The sequence below is a fragment of the Motacilla alba genome, chromosome 4 (genome assembly GCF_015832195.1).
Source record: "Motacilla alba alba isolate MOTALB_02 chromosome 4, Motacilla_alba_V1.0_pri, whole genome shotgun sequence".
NCBI lineage: Eukaryota > Metazoa > Chordata > Aves > Passeriformes > Motacillidae > Motacilla > Motacilla alba.
This window is the reverse complement of record NC_052019.1, coordinates 15627443-15644411: the sequence shown is the minus strand read 5'-3', so window position 1 is coordinate 15644411 and position 16969 is coordinate 15627443. Positions and strand designations below refer to the sequence as shown.

Genomic DNA, 16969 nt, shown 5'->3' with positions numbered 1-16969 from the left:
AGCCCATTAAAAAAATGCATGCTTAAGTGTAGTGATGCTAATCATATTGTGTCAGCTGATAGGAAGGACTGTACAGCATTAAGTATTTCACATCAAAGATTAGTTTTATAAGGAACTACAGTACCTAAAAACTTCAGTGTTTCTTTTCTTTATATAGGAAAATATTGGCTTGAGTTCAATAGGTGTGAAGACAAAGTAGTTTTTTTGCCTGTAACCAGAAACCAAAGTGCCCCTTTGATTAAATCTTATGATTTACCACATATTTCTTTTAAAAGTAATAAAAAAAATTTCATCATCTCTTGAAACAAAAGTATGGTTGGCAAGCGGCTCTGGCATCTGCATATTCTTGGAGTGTATCCAGGCCACAGACAGATCCCATTAAACAGATATATTAAAGACAATTAATGTTTTTCCTTACAGATAATATTTGGCAGTTATTCTTCACTAGCTTGATCAAGAAAATTGGAAAATTGGTTTCATTTGATGACACAATGGAAGAAGCCAAGAAAAAACTGGATTAATAGTGAACTTAAACTCAGTCTGGGGCTGATGAAGCTAGGTGCTGTTTCAAATTAAATCAATCAGTTTTGTTGGATAGCTTCAGCAGAGCCTTAGGCCTGCCTTCTAGTTTATGCCATATTATTGTGCAAATTGAACTATGGATTGCACATATGAGATGAAGATTATTTGAAATTTTTAAAAAGTACTTGATGAGTACTTGATGTCTGTTGATGAGCAACAGACAATATATGCAAAAAGTTGTCATTCTTCACTGAAAAAAGGGTCCCTTGCACAAAACAAGCATCTTGCTATTTTTTCATAGAGCAACACAAGCTCAAAAAATGTATTCAACTTTACATAATTTCTCTCCATTGTGAATGCAGCTATTAATCCTATTCTGCTGACTTACTTTTCTGGAAGGTGGCTCAGCTGAAGCAAATATTAGAACAACAAGCAAATAATTTCAAGGAGTCATTGAAGAAACATAATCTACAGTCCAACAAAGAAAAAGAGAAGCTTTTGCAGGATCTTCAAAACACCATTAAAGAAAACCAAAATGTTAAACTGCAGTTGGAGGCATCACACCAAAAAGTCTTAAAAATGTTGGAGAAAAGCAAGAATCAGGAACTCAAGGTCAGTTTGCTACATACTAATGTTAAAATTATATATATGTATTTATGGGGTAAACCATCAAAGTGAGAGCCAATTATCAAAACTCAGTTACCTCCAATTAGTATAATGATGGATTGCTATTGTTGCACATGATGAATTATTCTGGGATTTTGAAACTTCCTCATCATCAGGCTGGGAGGGGTGGGTTGGTTGGTGGTTTGCGGGATTTCTGTTTTGTTTTTTAATAATTTCAGCATTTTAAGTTAGACCACAGTGTGAATATAATATATGTAACAGTTAGGCTGCAATAAATATAAGCTCCTCTATCTGTGCACCTGCTTCAGAAATACAAGGCAATTCCTGAGTGTATTAATAACAGGATTCAGTTTTATTATGTTTCATCCATTATTAATTTATACATAAATACTTAAGTATAATAGACACATATAGTGATATGTATTGCCTTATACATCTTCAAGAAATAAATTCTGTAAGTGGATAGCCAGAGCTTTCAAAGGTTCAAGTGAATTGATTTCAGTGACAAAATATTAATGCAATATACTGAAGTTCTAAGGACTGTTGCTGTCCAAGAAAAAATCAACTTGAAAAATGCACATTTGATTTTGACAAGGAGTTCAGATGTCCCTGTTGGTTCCCACAGCTTAGAGAACTTTATGAAACATAGATAATAAAAACACCCTAAGTAGAATTTAATATCTTGTTTATATATTTCAAATAAAATTCCAGTTTTGACAAAACCAAGCTGAAGGCAATGATTTGATAAGAATAAAACTGAGGACAGGAATTTGCTTTCAGAGCCACAACAGAGCAGCTGCTCCATCATTTGCAGTGCACCAGCAGTACTTCTAATGACAGTGGAAGCATGACCCAAGAGTGATACAAGAAAAGATAGGTGCCTTTGTCTGACACACTGTGATGAGTAATGACAAACAGGTCAAATCTGGGGGCCTTTGTGTGTTGAGTGATAAAACTTTCTTTCTAATGTCAAATAGTGCAAAGATATCTGTGTTATTATTTCATCGTGCTCAACAAATCTAAGAGGTGATACCCTGATAATTTGTCTTGTACCTATTAAGTGTGAATTTTTAACTTCAGCTCATTTTAAGGCTTGTATTGATAAAATGTCTTGTAAAGTGGTGATGAAAATTAAAGTTCTACAATGAAAGGCCAGATTCATCCTAGCATTACAAGTAAAACAACAAGCTGACAAACAGGCTCCAACTACTTTGTTTTTTGGGGGACTTTTGCTTACAGGAGGCAGAAGAACGTTTGAAAAAGGAATTTAATGAGACTTTCAAGATTCAACATCAGTCTCATAGGCTGGAAATACAAACCTTGGAAGAGAAAGCAAAGAAAGAATTACATGATGAACTTGAGCAGATACAAATGCAGCAAACCCTGTTGCTAGGTATAGTGTCTCATGTCATGCACAGTTCCTACTGCTTGATTATATATATGCTGAGAACCACTGACTTTCATCCCATTCATTTTCTTTCCCATTTTCTGGGAACACATGTCTTTGTTAATCTTTTTTTTCATACCCTTCAATTTCAAAAATATACTCTTAATATTCTTTGTTAACCTAGCTCTCAATTGTCAGCAGCAAAATGTTGCTGAGAGAGTAGTATGGTGTACAGCATTCAAGTATGCATTATCAGGCATATTAGATTGGAAAATTATAATTAGTTCATATGACTTTACTCTTCTTTTTCTATGTTGAGATGAATTTTTGTATGTGCTTCAAGTCTGCTCTATTGAGTTCAGCAGTGGAGATAAGTTGCTCCCTATGTACTGTTTAGTCGGTTTCAAAAATGTCCAAAACTGTTTGGAACTAAACAGAACACTGCACTAGCAAGATGTGTAATATCTCAGGTTTCATCTTGGGTTATTAAAGCTCATCTATAAAATGTTTTTTAATTAAATAAAGAATAATTTGAAAGTATTTTACATACAAAATGAATTTTATTCTTGGGATTTTTTTCCACCAGAAATTAAAATTTGCTATAAAGTTTTCTTGCTCTCTAAAGTTTATACTTTGAATAGATAGATTCTCTTCTTCAAGAAAAATTGTAGGGAGACAACAGAGATAAAAACTTTTCTCTTCTTGTCCCAAATATACCTTGAAAAACTCGTCCCTAATATACCCAAAAGTTGCAGTGTATGACTGATGAGCTTGCATAAGCATTGTACTTCTCTAACACAACCAGAGCTTTCCTGTGTCTGCCTTATGGCCCTCTGTAGAACACCAGTTGAGTTAACAGGAAAGCTGAGGGGTGCTCCAGTAAAGTTCAAGATTAGAAGAAACAATGGTGATGATTGCAATACAGCTGCCACAGAGTTACCTCTCTGACTCTGATGTGGGCTCATTGCTTTTGTAGCTCCATATCACCTTACTATTGCTCAGCTGAGTTACCTCCCTAGTAATAGGAGGCCATTATGCTTAATGGGGAAGGAGTTGAGGAACAAAGCAATATGTAATGAATGTATGTTTTCATCTACATTCCCTGTATCTGCCCTCCCCATCCAGCTGGCCTCTGACTGCCTAAATGACTGTCTGATTGTTACTAGGATCTCTAAGGATGGAACTCTCCGAGCAACAGACATCATGCACAAACCTAAAGAAACAAATAGAAGAACTACAAATGGAGCTGAGGAGTGTGAGGACACTGAAGAAACAACAGGCAAGGGACCAGTTTGTACCTCATTGCCATGTTGTATTTAGCAAAAGCAATAGTATAAAATTTCTCTCTCCAGTGATAATAAAATTATACAGTCTCTTCCAGAAATGCAATGGGTTTTCTGCCTTTACATCTCACTTTAAATGTTTATAATTTTTTCCCTGTGGGCAGGCTTTTTCTTTCCAATTAAAGATCAGAATCTACAAAAGAAGTAAATGAATGAATGTTACAATAAAATAAATTCTGTGGAGACTATAGTATATATTCAGGAAATTTTGATCCCTGATTTTGTCTTGCACGTATGCAGCATGGTGCATATTATTGAAAAATCAGATCACAAAAATGCAATGCACGCTATTCCAGGAAGATGTTAACATTAAAACAAGAGTCTGTGAATAACTAAATTTGGCCTTTTCTTAGGAAGGAAGTAGCCAAAGCCAGATCAGATCTCTTCATGATGAACTGGAAAAATGTCAGAGTGAAATTTCTGAACTCAAGAGGGAGAATTTACTCTTGAAGGACACAATGGAGCTGCTCAGTGCTGAGTTGGAGTCACAGAAGCAAGAAGCTGCACAGCTTCAGGATAGAGATAAACAGCATAGAAGGTTTGCCTTGAATTCACGTTTGACAGTGCTATCTAGAGGTTCAATAATTATGCCAGAGTGAGTGATGTTCTAAGTGCGATGCATGTCAGAATCTTTCCTTCCTAAAGTACTAATTTTAGAAGCTAGGAATTTTGCAAAAGCAGTAGTTCATTTCACATTTTCCTCCAGCCATAATAGATGCATTTGAACTAATTGGTCATTATATGTTATAGAAAAGTATGTCTCGTGTATCCCCACAGGAGTGACTTGAGAAAATATGCATAATGTCAGCCTTTCAAAGACTGGAAGACATAAACCCCAAGCTCACTAAAGAGCTATTAAAAAATATATAGAAGTCTCCGAGAATAAATATCAGTTTTTTATGCATACTCTGTAGCTGAAACCAATGGACTGTTAATTCCAAAAGGGACTCTTGAGAATGCCATATATTCCCTGTAAGAGTTTGCTTTGGCTGTAGCAGCCAGCTTTGCACTGGGGAAGTAAGGGCAGTGCCAGTGGATACTGACAGTGCCTCTGGGCTGATGGTGAGCCTGGCACTGTGAGAGGCTGTCATGCTACAGGAAGGGCAAGGTGACTTGAGTCTTGGCCATCTTGTAGAAGGTAAACCATGTCTTAGTGTAGCCAGAGGCTCAGCACACATGATGCAAATGGGTCTTCCTATTTGTGTTCAGAAAAAGTGCAGAATCCCAGGATCAATTAGGTTGGAAAAGACCTCTGAGATCATTGAATCCAGCCTGTGACCAAACACCACCATGTCAATTAGACCATGGCACTAGGTGCCACATCCAGTCTTCCCTTAAACACGTCTGGGCAGCCCATTCCCATGTCTAATTACCCTTCCTTTGAATAAATTCTTCCTAATATCCAACCTAAACCTCCCCTGGCACAACTTACAAAGGAGACATGACTGGGTTCACTGCCCACTGTATGGCTGTTGAAAGCTTTGAAATTTCTGGATGAACATACTTTAACACATTTTCTTTGCAGAGAGACTGAGGGATCTGGTGTGTGGTTTCAATTCATTTTTGCAGCAGTGTAGAATGTATGCCCCTAACCACGCAAGCTGTATATATAAAAGGATTTCTGAAGAGTATGCCCTTAAAGGAATCTTTAAAATTATGGCCCATATAGTCCAGAAAAAAGCACTCAATGGATAGAATGTCTCTCTGCAGACTGTCACAGTGGCCAGAGTAATTCCATTCCTGTCTACCAGTCAGTAGATATTTAAAGAATGAGAAACTTTTTTTTTTTTTTTTTTTTTTGCCATTGCACTCTTTGGAGAGTTACTTCAAAGTGAATTTCATTTCAAGCTTTTGAAGCAAGATCAACAGAGAGAATTGCAAACCAGAGAGTTTCATTAATGCCCTCAAGCTACCTTGAAGCAATTTAGAGCCTCTATTCATGAAAAGAAGAATTAATCACGTGTCAGCACTGAGGTCTGAAAGGCTTCAAATGCTAAGGCTGCTGGGCTGGACGATTTTCTTTACAGGGGGATGAATGGTGTAGCTCTACTACAGTAAGCATTTGGGAAGGAAGCATTAATGGACATTATATAAGGAGAAATCCTTCAAATAACTGGAGGTAGGACCAAAGCACTGGAGTGGACCTAGGCCTCTGATACAGGCTGCTCTGAAATTAACCCATGGAAGACTTGAAAAACTAACTTGCAGCTCTTGTTTTGTTTTTGCCCGACTAATAATTTGTGTAGGGGAATAGTTAAATTAGTGCATATAAGTAATTGCTCTTTTTACTTTTAACAACCTGTCCTAAATGCCCATGTCTTATGCCAGTTTCTTTTCTGATTTGAAAGCTGATAGTGGCTTGTTACTTGCATGTGACAAATTTTTATAACAGATTACTTAAAATTACTAGTCCTACTCTTGCCAAGTAAGTGAAACCCATAATCTGCTTGAAGTAATAATTCCTCTTTCCATTCTCTTGAATTGTGTGAATTCCACGTCCAGTACAGAAAGCTTTTACAAAGATGAGGATAAGAGCAGACAAAGGTGTTTTTATGGGAAGAGAGAACAAGTCCCCAAATGGCTCTTCTGAAGGAGAATATTCTACTCCTGAATATTCATTTCAAGGGATCCTTCTCCCTTTTTTACCCTTATTCTTCTGCTGCTTATTTTATGCTAAGTGCCAAATTAGTCACTTCCATGGCTGTGCTCTAATTTCAAGGGGAGAAACCTTTCATGGACCTTTTGGTCTTTCCTGAAGCCTTTCAGAAACAAGTGAAACAGGCTTGGGAATACATTAAAAGGAAGATAGGGGAAAATGAAAGATAAGCCTAATGTCTTTTGTGAAAATTACAATTGCTAATATGCTGAGTTGAGCATGTCTATTTTAATTAGTAAGCCATAGAACATGGGCTCTCTATTGAGTTAATGAAAAAGTTTCTCTAAGCAATAGCAAACAAAAATCAAAGTATGATTCTTCAATAGATGCCTATTGCTTTTCGGATTGGTATTAGAATGCAGTGTTATGGTTGGACTTAAGAAAATATTAGGCACTTTTTAATTTTCAGTTTATGGTGTTAATCATACAGCAGTATCTTCCAAAATATATTGTGTGAAAAAGATTAATGTTATCGTTAAAAGCATTGTTGTAACACTGATAGCCAGTATGTAGTGAAATATATCATGAGAGCCTCATGTTAAAATGCCAGATGTTTCATCATGATTTTGCTTAATACAAATAAGTTCATATGGTACTTTGTTGTCATGTTTTGTCATTAAGATTCATGTACAAACTAACCCTAGATAGAATATCAATAGCACCATTTATATGGAATAGACCTTGAATTTCCTGAAGGGTGAAGGTCAAGTACTTTTCAAAATAGTTTTTCTCTTCCTCAGTGTTAAAATATTTCTTCTCAGATTGCAACCAAAATGTCATTCAAATCTGTAGACAGAAGCCAGATCTTTGCCCAGTTAACTACCTTTGTAGTCAATAAAACTCCTCAAAACTGCATGCTTTGATCAATGATAATAAACTAATATTGAAACCTGAGAATTCAGACATATTTTAATACCAATGAAAGGCTACTGGTAGAAGACCTCAATATCAAGCATAAAAAAGAACTGGATATACTGAAACGAGATCACCGGAAGGAAATTGAAAACATAGTGTCTGATTTCAGCAGCACTCAGGCACATCTCCAAGCAAAGATTTTCTCCTTAGAAACTGCGTAAGTAATTTAACAATAAACTCTGGCTCATGCTGGCAATGAGTTCTGTTTGTATTTATTATTCTTAGTATGTACAGTTTTTTATTAATCATGAATAAAATATTATAAGGATCAAAATAGAAGGTATTGTCTTTGCAAACCAAAAAACCCAGCCACATTGTAATAAATTCTGGATATTGTTTAATCTAAAGCACTATACATGAAGCTTTACAATGCTTAATTAAAACTTGCATGTAGGATCTAGAAATTCTGTGAAGTGTAAAATCAACTGTGTTACAGATGATACTAAAGGCCTTGATCCATGATCTTGTACTTAATTTTGTTCAGGAGAGCAGCATCATTGAGAAAAAGCTTCTTAACCTCATTCTCACTCGCTTGAAATTTTCCAAGGAAAATGGTGCTCATGTAGAAAAATGCAGTTTGCAGCCCCCTGTGGATTGAAGAAGCTCTGTGGTGCTTCAGATTGAACAGGAGAGACCCCTCAGAAATAATCCCTTGTATATATCCCTCCTTCTTTTATCTTATCCCATCTGTTCAGAAGCAGCCGAAGTCCAGAAGAGAGACTTGGTGTGTAAGCAGGGCCTCTAACCTGTAAACCTTTCAGATGTAAAGATTCATCTTTTCATTTTAACTTGGAGATAACTCTAAGACAATAAGAGTCGGGGGTTGTCCTCTCAAAAATGTTTACCCACACATTAAAAAAAGGAAATTTAAGGAATTAAAAAAGCTGAACTCAGACTACAGGTTTTGACTTAGCAGGTTACTAAAGTAGCATGTATATCCGAGCCTGTCTTCATGAAAGTTACAGGAATTGAGTAATTCTGAGGATTCCAAAGTTACTGGGTCAGAAAAGAGAACAAATAGATGAATATAGATATGTATAGATACTCTGACACTGATTTCTTTCTTTAGGAAACTAGACTAGCAATGTGATTTGCAAGCTTGTTACTATTTTACATAAGGGGTTGGATTTTACACTGGACAGGTGTTGTGGATTACCCCTGGAAATTTATTTTGGAACTCCAGAAGATTCTATACTTCTACATAAACCATGTACAGGTGCCCATTTTATAAAAATCCTGTTTTATTGGAAAGGCCTGGCTACGTCCCTGTATTTTTGGCTTGGAACATAGGGCACAGTACATCCAAGGTTTCTCTTGAACCTAATCTAAGGAAGTTTTTTTCTGGTCTGTATTTTCTTCGATACAGACTTAAAGAACTAGAAGAAAAGTCAAGAAAGTGGGAATCCAGGCCTGAAGATACACATCTTATAAACTGTCTGCAAGACAAATTAAGTGAGAGAGAAGAGATTATCAAACAGCTGGTGGTAAGACTGCTTTTTATATGGACATACGTATTTTGGAATCTATTGCAAGGCTCTATTCAGTGTTTCACACATTGCTTTCTGTTCTGGAATACTTTGACAAATGTATCTTTCCATATCAGCTTCCAACAAATTCATGTTTCCATACACATAACTTTGTTTCCCTTCAGGAAGGAAGAAAATGTCAGCATTCTCTTTCAGCCAACACTGAAACTTACAGGAATCGGTCATTTTCTTTCAACCCTAATACAGCATGCTTGACTCCCTCCATGAAGGTAAGATGAGCAATGCAATTAAAATCACAATTTTAATTTTGTGGTAGTTGATTTTGATATTTTGATATAAAATTTTGATAGTTTGATATCAAAATATCAATAGTTTGATAGCTTTATGCCTAATTTGAATTAGTATTTTTGATAGTTTTATTACTATTTGAATCGTATCAGGACAATAAAAATGCTATCCATGTTTTATGATGATGTTATTCAGTAGAATTCTTTCCAGTGCCAACCTACAGTCAGTTGTTGAGCATGGGAGAAATTCATTAGAAGTATATAGACAGATATAGATAAGAGGTGTTTAAGGCAATATGAAACACTAGAACTCTGACATCAGTCTTCCATTGGGAGAAGCATGGCCATTGCTTGCAGATTTGGGAGTTGCTAATTGGGATTGCATGCATCGAGGAAAATTATGAATCTGAGTTGCTTGGTATTTGCCCTTTGTCATCTCTGTCATTCCAGCCCCTCCGCATGATATTTCTACAAATAGCCATAGAAAGAAGGGAGGTCAGGTTGGTGGAAAGCACCTTGATGTGTCTAAAATCTCAGGGTCAAATACACGTTTGATTTGGATGACAATATCCATGGATACAGCATACCCTGAGAATTTAATTTAAATGCCTATAGAAGAAGATAGAAATCGTCCTATTTGGGTGTTCCTCATAAGGTATTTGGGAATTAAGTATTGTTAAGGTTTCATAGAATAAATTGTAAAATATATGTATGTAATGAAGTTTTCTGTTACAATAAAAAGCAGAAGAAAAAGGTTGAGGTGCCCAGTCGTGTTGTCAGTGTTCCGAATTTAGCTTCCTACGCAAAGAGCTTTTTGAGCTGTGACTTGAGATCAAAAAGAAGTGCTCCTCAAATAACAAAATCTACAAGCTTAGACCGGAGTTCCGGCTGCCTCAGGGTGGGCTCTCCATCAACACAGTCCTCAGACAGCAGTGCTGCCGCAAGGTATTTGTCCATTTTGTATGATGATAAATGAATTCATATTTAGAATCTTGTAGGCAATTCAAACACATTTGCCATGTAGAAATACACAGAGATGTAAGGTTCCTATTGTGCAGTGTATTCTGTGTGTTAGGTTTTTAGGTTTTCTACAGACAGATCCAGAACTTTACTGCAAAAGTGGGCTATAATCCCTGCCCAGCAGACCTTTTGCTTGCAACTCCTCCTGGTAGGGGAAAAAAAAAAAATCCAAGCCAAAACCACCAAAACACAACCAAAACACACACACATACACCAAAAAAAAAAAAAAAAAAAAAAAAAAAGGAAAAGGAGCTGCAAGTATTTAACTAAGAATGTAGTTAATTGTGAACATGGCATCTTTCAATGGTTCTGTTAAGGATGTGTGTCTTGTTTGTCTTCCTTCTTATTTTTATTGCCTCACCTTGCACTTGGTAGATGTGGATGGCATATTTTTATTTTAAGAGGTATTTTTATTTTAAGAGGCTGATCATTTGGCAAAGGTTAGAGATTTGGAAACTGATTAGCAGATACTTAACTTCTTAGTTTTTTTCTCTCTGAGGAGCTTCAATTCTTCAAATTTTTGAGTTACGTAAACCATGTTCAGTGTTTTATAACATAAACTCTCTCTTCAAGAAATAGTTAAAAATGTATGTAGCTAATATTCAGTTAAAAGATCCCCAAACCTTACCACTGCATTTCAGGGCAAAATCTAGCCGCCTCAGCTATCTCCTGGTGGAGATTTAGTTATCCTGTAAATTATGTGCAAGAGAATTCTTTCCTTGGGGGCAGATGGTGCTGACTGCTGACTAAAACAACCTGGGACACAGGCTTAGATCCTCTTTGGCAATTTCCACTTCTTTAAGATACAAACATGCTGTGTCATGCCAGATGACTGCCAAGGCAAATGGGATTTCTGTTTTAGAGGGAAACAAACATGCTGGGAGACTGAGCTTGGCTGCTGCTCACTTAATTCTTTTAAATCAGTCAATCATAAGTTAAGTCCTATTTGCTATCATATGTTAAAAAAATCCTGAATGCTGGAAAATCAGGGATTGGTTATGAATGCCAGGCAGTGCTCAGATAAATCTTTCTGTTTCAAATAGAACTTTTACCCAACATTTTTAATGCATAAATTGTATTTGGTATTTTTAAGACTGAATTGCAGCTGCCATTCTCTGATTGTCAAGATTTCATATCCTTGAAGCACCCTTTTGTTTAATTTTTGGGGGTGTCAGGTTAAGAACTATGTTCAAATGTTTCTGCATAGCTGTTAAGCTCTGCTTCATGCTTTTCTTCATGTTACAGTTAAGTGCTGCTAGTCCAGTTACTTGGCTGGCACAGATCGCACTAAAACTGGAGCTGGCACCTTTTGGCCTCATCCATTCCTGTGAGCACAGAGCCATTAATGGGATGATGAGTTTTTCTGGGTAAGATTGTAAGTAAGTAGGTTGGTGATGCTAATCCTTGTTTGTTTGCACAGGACACATGGCAGTGAACCACCACAAACCAAAGATGACCAAAAACAAGACCCTCAGCATCAAGAATGGTTTACTAAGTATTTTTCATTTTAAAGCAAACGTATTTCCATACTTCTCAAAATTACTATAAAAGTCATTCCTGTTTTCTTTTTAGGAATGATAATCCAATAGATGATTTAAGGGAAGGAAAACAAAAAAGTAATTTCTACGTTAGGAAATACCTGCACTCTCTTACATCTAGTAACTATGTAGTTACAGGCATGAATTTCAGGAAAATGCATTTTTTTAAACCACTTCTGTAAAAAATGAAGGAAATGTTTGGATACAGTTATGTGAAAAGACTTTTTAATGAAGAGACTGTATCACTCCACAGTTTCATTAAATATGGAAGTTGGACTCTGATATGTTCTGTCAATTTGGCACCAGCTGAAAAAATATCTTCCTTCTGTACATTTATACGCTTGCTTCATCAGCTGTTTAAAGTAAGTTCTGCATATAATAATGTAATTTTAAAAGTTTTTAATACTTTTTGTTAAGTTAATTTTACGCTGCACAGCATGTAGTACACCTGCAAAAATAGCATGTTTATAGCAGGCTGGTTTAGAAATAATTTCTGGCTTGCTTCACAAACTGTTTTGTATAGTCAGCTATTTGCTATGTAATATTCCCATCAAATTTCAATATATGTATCAGCCTGATTATTTAGGATTATGTGTAAGTATGAACATTAAAGCTTGTAAATTATCCAATTTCTGTGTTTTTCTAGAGTTCTATGTTATGGTGAGGAAAAGTCAGACTTGTACACTAAGTTTGAGTGATGGCAACTGCACCCTTGTACCTTTTAACTTCATACTAGTTTTATGCCCACAAAAAAGCAAAGTAGGGCAGTGACTACATTTATCAGATCATGCTAATTCACTGCTGGCAGGAAAGAACCCATGAAGAATTTGACTCTTGGGTAATTAACCCGTTAAGTGTAAAAGGCAGGAAAATGTGCAACCAGCAGCCTGCTATCAATTGCTTTGAGTCCCCATTTCATTTCAACCAATAGGGTCCAGCTACCTAAAAAAATGTTATACATGCAAAGGTGTACCTCCAGCCTAACCTCTTCTCACATCCAACAGGCAGCAGGAGCTACACCAACAAATCACTGTCAGTCACTTCAAACAGAACAGCCACTGCATCTCACTGATGGTGCAAAGGTGGAAGAAGGGCAGAACACTTCTACATGCCAATACTTTCAACCCGGTTTTCTAGTATTTTTTCCAAGAGGAACTGTTTGGTTGGAAAAGTGACTTTGGCAGTAGATTTGGCAAAAAGGCACTATTCATACTTTTAATCAAGAAAGAGATTAAATAGTGTACAGAAACCCTGATGGGTACTTTGGCATCTGTGAGGATGGAAATGATAGTGCTGTTTTCATTACTTTTCACCCATGCTGCCCCAACACTAGAAATTCAATACACAATTAGCAATTCTTCCACTGTTACAACAATTAATTATTCAACTCTGCTCCCATAAAAAAGTATAGGTAGAAAAGTGGTTATATAGATGAGTTAAATTTGTTGCATAGTAATACACAGGACTCTTTTGCTATTTCTACCTCCAAAAGCTTTTCTGGCTACATTCAACTTACTAAATAGGGCACTGCAATAGAAGGTACTTTTGTACACTGGTCAGTGGTAGTGATCCTACTTCCACAATGAGTGGTCTCTACTTTGGGGTAGGTATTTTGGAACACCTCTTCAGTAGCCTGAGAGTAAGAACATCAATAACATGAGGCCTGCATTACATATCCCACTCTTTTGTGTGTGCTTTTCCATTTCAATTCATCCCGTAAGAACCAAATTTGAATATCCAAAGACACCTTCCATGAGGTGAGCCAGTATGATGGAAAGTGAAATTCACTTCAAAAAAAAAAAAGTCATCTGACATCTACATACAGACAATTCTAATTGTGTTTCTGCAGTGGTACTCATGGATAATTACTGGATCACAAAACATTTAAATATTCCAGAAAAATCAAACACTAATCTTTGTAATTATTTTGATCATACCAAAAAGACAGAGGGGAAAGCAAGGGCCACCCTTTCTAGAAGGAACAGGATGCTTCTAGGAGACACACTTCTACCAGAAAGCACCCTGAACAGCAACTCTGAATTTTTTTCCATTAAAACATAAAACCAATCCATATTTCTGTAATAAAAGAAAATAAGAAAACATGAAAATTTATTTGGCTTAATTGTTTAACTATATTTGCAGTATAAATTACATTATACAAAAAGCATACAAAGAACACCATTGCTTTTAAAATATTGAGCTGTGTAAAACTGAAGATTATGTTTGCTTCATTGGAGCAGGAATATTGGCAGACGCTTGTTCTAGGTAAGCTAATGGACCTTGAGGCATTTCTGCAGGCTTTTTGTGCTGTACACTGATGTCTTCCAGGACCTGTTGCCAGTGTCGTAGTTTACCCAAATGCTTCTGAATTAATGCTTCTTTTCTCTGCAATTCATTTTTTAATTCTGAAACATCCTATGGATGAAAAAATTGTGTATTAGTAAATAGACACTACTCAAAAGGATAAGCACCCCACATAAAGAGTATGTAACTTTTTTAGACACTGTTTTCAAGCTGAACTTACTGTAGAAAAATGGAATAATGGAAAAGTGTCTAATGATACAGAGGGAAAGCCCTGAGTGCGCTAGTGCCATTCACCTATGTCACATATTTCAGAGATCACCATCCCCAGCAAAATCTGACTAACTAGTTTATCTCTTCCAGTGAATTATCAGCTGTGTTCCAATACTCCACACAGCAGCAGGCATCCAGCTTCTGCAGGTTCATGAAGAGAGTTATGAAAAGAGCCAAGTTCTACCAACTTTAAGGTACAGAAATGTTCAGAAACCCAAAGTTATGAACATGGTGATGAAGGTACATAGCTTATCTGATCTAGCACAGGACAGGTAAATTAACTTACCTCTTTAATTACTTGTTCTGGTTTCTGGACTGATAGCTGCAGTCTTTTTTGTAGAAAAAAACATTCAGTTTGTCTTGCAACATCCAGAAACTTTTGGATGCACTGATCAACACCTAAACATATAATAACAGTATTGAAAGAACAGCTTCCAAAAAAGATTTCAGGCTGGTAATCGTAGTGGTCTATTAAAAACACTTTTCACAGTACCTTCTAGAACAAAAATCTTCAGACTATCTAAAATAATGTATTTACATACCAGTAAGTCCTTGTATAAAACACTGCTTTGCAAATGTACAAGTTATTTTAGAAGTGCAGGACAACACTTCCTCCCACGTTTTATTTTATTTCTGACAAGGAGTAATAAAGTAAGTCATGGAACTTGGTTGCGTGCCTAAGCAACAAGCTCGGTGCAGGGTTCTAAAATAAGCACTTATTGAGGAGCATATTCTGCCCTCATATACTACACACTACTGTTTTGGTAATAAAAGCTGTTCCATGCCAGCACATGAATATGATCAAATATCCAGAAAGAAGTTTTGAAAAGCATTTATTCCGATTTTGAAACGCCATTTGAGTGAAGTTTCAGAAAATTTTCAGGGACAACAGCACTTCTAAGGAGTAGTCAAGGGCCACTTTTCAAACTGCTGTTCACACCAGTATTTATTCCACCTCCACGGAGGTGCGTCACTCAAGCCCTAAAGCAGCGCTACTGAGCTGCCTGGCCTGGCCTTTCCCATTTCCTGTAACTGCTTAATTCAGCTTCCGAAGGCATCACATCTCCTCCCTGGTGCCTGAAGCGCGTTTCGCTGCACGCCAACCCAGCCCCAGGAGACCACGGGCACACTCCGACCTCACCACCGGACCCCGGGCATTCCCGGCTCCGCTTCCTCCCTGCCGCTGCTCCCAGCAGCGCTCCACCGGGAAGGGGCGGCGCGCTGCTCGTGCCCCGGGCTCACCGGTGCGGATCTCCTCCTGGTCCGTGCCGTTCACGTAGTCCTGGCTCACCAGCGAGGCGAAGCAGGCCTGCGGACAGGGAAGCACCGCGCTGAGCGGCTGCGGGGAGCGGCGCAGGCAGGCCAGCGCCCGCCCTCCCGCGGCTGCCCCCCCTCACCTCAAAGGACGCTTCCAGCTCGTCCACCAGCGTGCTGTTGGGGTTGCGCGGCCCCGCGGGCGGCGGGATGAGGCCGGGCGGGCCCGGCGGCGGAGGCCCCGGCGCCTGGGAGCCGAACATTCCGCCCAGCGCGCCCGCCATGGCGGCAGCGGCGGCCGCGCATGCGGCGGGAGCGGGGCGGGCCCGGCGCGGCCCCGCCCGCTGAGGGCCGGAGCCTCGGGCCGCCGCGTCGTGTGGGTCAGTGCATGGTTCCCCGTCCTGTCACTGGGCTCCACTGAAAAGGCTCTGGCACCATTCTCGTGGCACCGGTCTGAGAGATATTGTAATGTGTAGACGAGATCCCTCCTTAAACTCCTCCAGACTAAACAGACCCAGCTCCTGCAGTCTCTCCTCGTAAGAAATGTCCAGACCGTCCATCCTCGTAGCCCTCTGGTGGAGCCTCTCCAGTAGCTCCGTGTTTCCTGCATTGACCAGCCCAGAGCTGGACAGAGCACTCCAGAAGCGGCCTCAGTAGGGCAGAGGAGGGGGGGAGGATCTCCTCCCTCCAGCCGCTGGCCACACTCGTCCCACTCCACCCCAGGATAGCCCTGTCTGTGCTGGAACAAGGCAAGCACAGACAGCAAAGCCATCCTCCCCAGGGGGACCCTCCTCCTCCAGCCTTTGCCCTGCCTGTCTCACAGGTGCGAGCCTGGGTAAGCACTGTTTCAGCATCACTTGTTCCACAACAGCATTTAACAAAAACCCCCAAAACCCACCCTAAACCAAAACAAATCCCCACTCCCTGGGCTTGGATCCCCCAAATTTTCAAGAAAACGTCACCTCATGTTGTAAGTGTCAGGTCTGTTTGAAGTTTGAACTGATTCTGGGAATAATGTCCCTGCTTGGAGGGTGGTCACCTCGCACCAGGAAAGAGGGGAACTATCAGGATGACAAAAAACATGTGAGATAAAGGCAGGTCCCCCTAAAAACCACACAAACACTAACTTGCACCCACTAGTTTTCTGAAAAAAAGTTACAATATATACTTCTTGACATGTTTATAACTTACTATGTAATTCTATGCTGAAGCCATGCTAATGCTAATCAAATAGCATCATTTCTGCCTCAGTACGTACCAAAAGCAGTTTAGTTTTTCTAAGGAAAAAATGCCAGAATGGTGTTTCTATGAAAATCTTTGCAGTATTCCCATTGACATCACCTACAGTTCACTCAAAAC

General features: G+C 38.5%; 2 protein-coding genes across 5 annotated transcripts in view; one reads left to right on the top strand and one right to left on the bottom strand.

Annotated features, from left to right (window-relative positions):
• FAM184B (family with sequence similarity 184 member B) overlaps window positions 1-13585 on the top strand; it is a 37542-nt gene extending 23957 nt beyond the window's left edge. Inside the window, exons 4-12 of one of the 4 annotated variants that reach the window (XM_038135636.1) lie at window positions 922-1134; window positions 2389-2542; window positions 3703-3815; window positions 4233-4417; window positions 7461-7607; window positions 8817-8934; window positions 9102-9206; window positions 9970-10169; window positions 11665-13585. In XM_038135636.1, coding sequence (XP_037991564.1) covers window positions 922-1134; window positions 2389-2542; window positions 3703-3815; window positions 4233-4417; window positions 7461-7607; window positions 8817-8934; window positions 9102-9206; window positions 9970-10169; window positions 11665-11755 — 1326 coding nt within the window. In that variant the 3' untranslated portion in view covers window positions 11756-13585. Of the gene's footprint in view, window positions 1-921; window positions 1135-2388; window positions 2543-3702; window positions 3816-4232; window positions 4418-7460; window positions 7608-8816; window positions 8935-9101; window positions 9207-9946; window positions 10170-11664 lie in introns of those variants that run through there. The other 3 variants (XM_038135635.1, XM_038135638.1, XM_038135639.1) reach the window with 3 other exon arrangements.
• A 270-nt stretch (window positions 13586-13855) lies between these two features.
• Window positions 13856-15931, bottom strand: MED28 (mediator complex subunit 28). The gene is made up of 4 exons (XM_038135641.1): window positions 15754-15931; window positions 15599-15665; window positions 14643-14755; window positions 13856-14197 (listed from the first exon to the last, which is right to left on the bottom strand). The coding sequence occupies exons 1-4, from the start codon at window positions 15892-15894 to the stop codon at window positions 14000-14002; spliced, it is 519 nt and encodes a 172-aa protein (XP_037991569.1). The 5' UTR covers window positions 15895-15931; the 3' UTR covers window positions 13856-13999.
• Between the last annotated feature and the right edge of the window lie 1038 nt (window positions 15932-16969).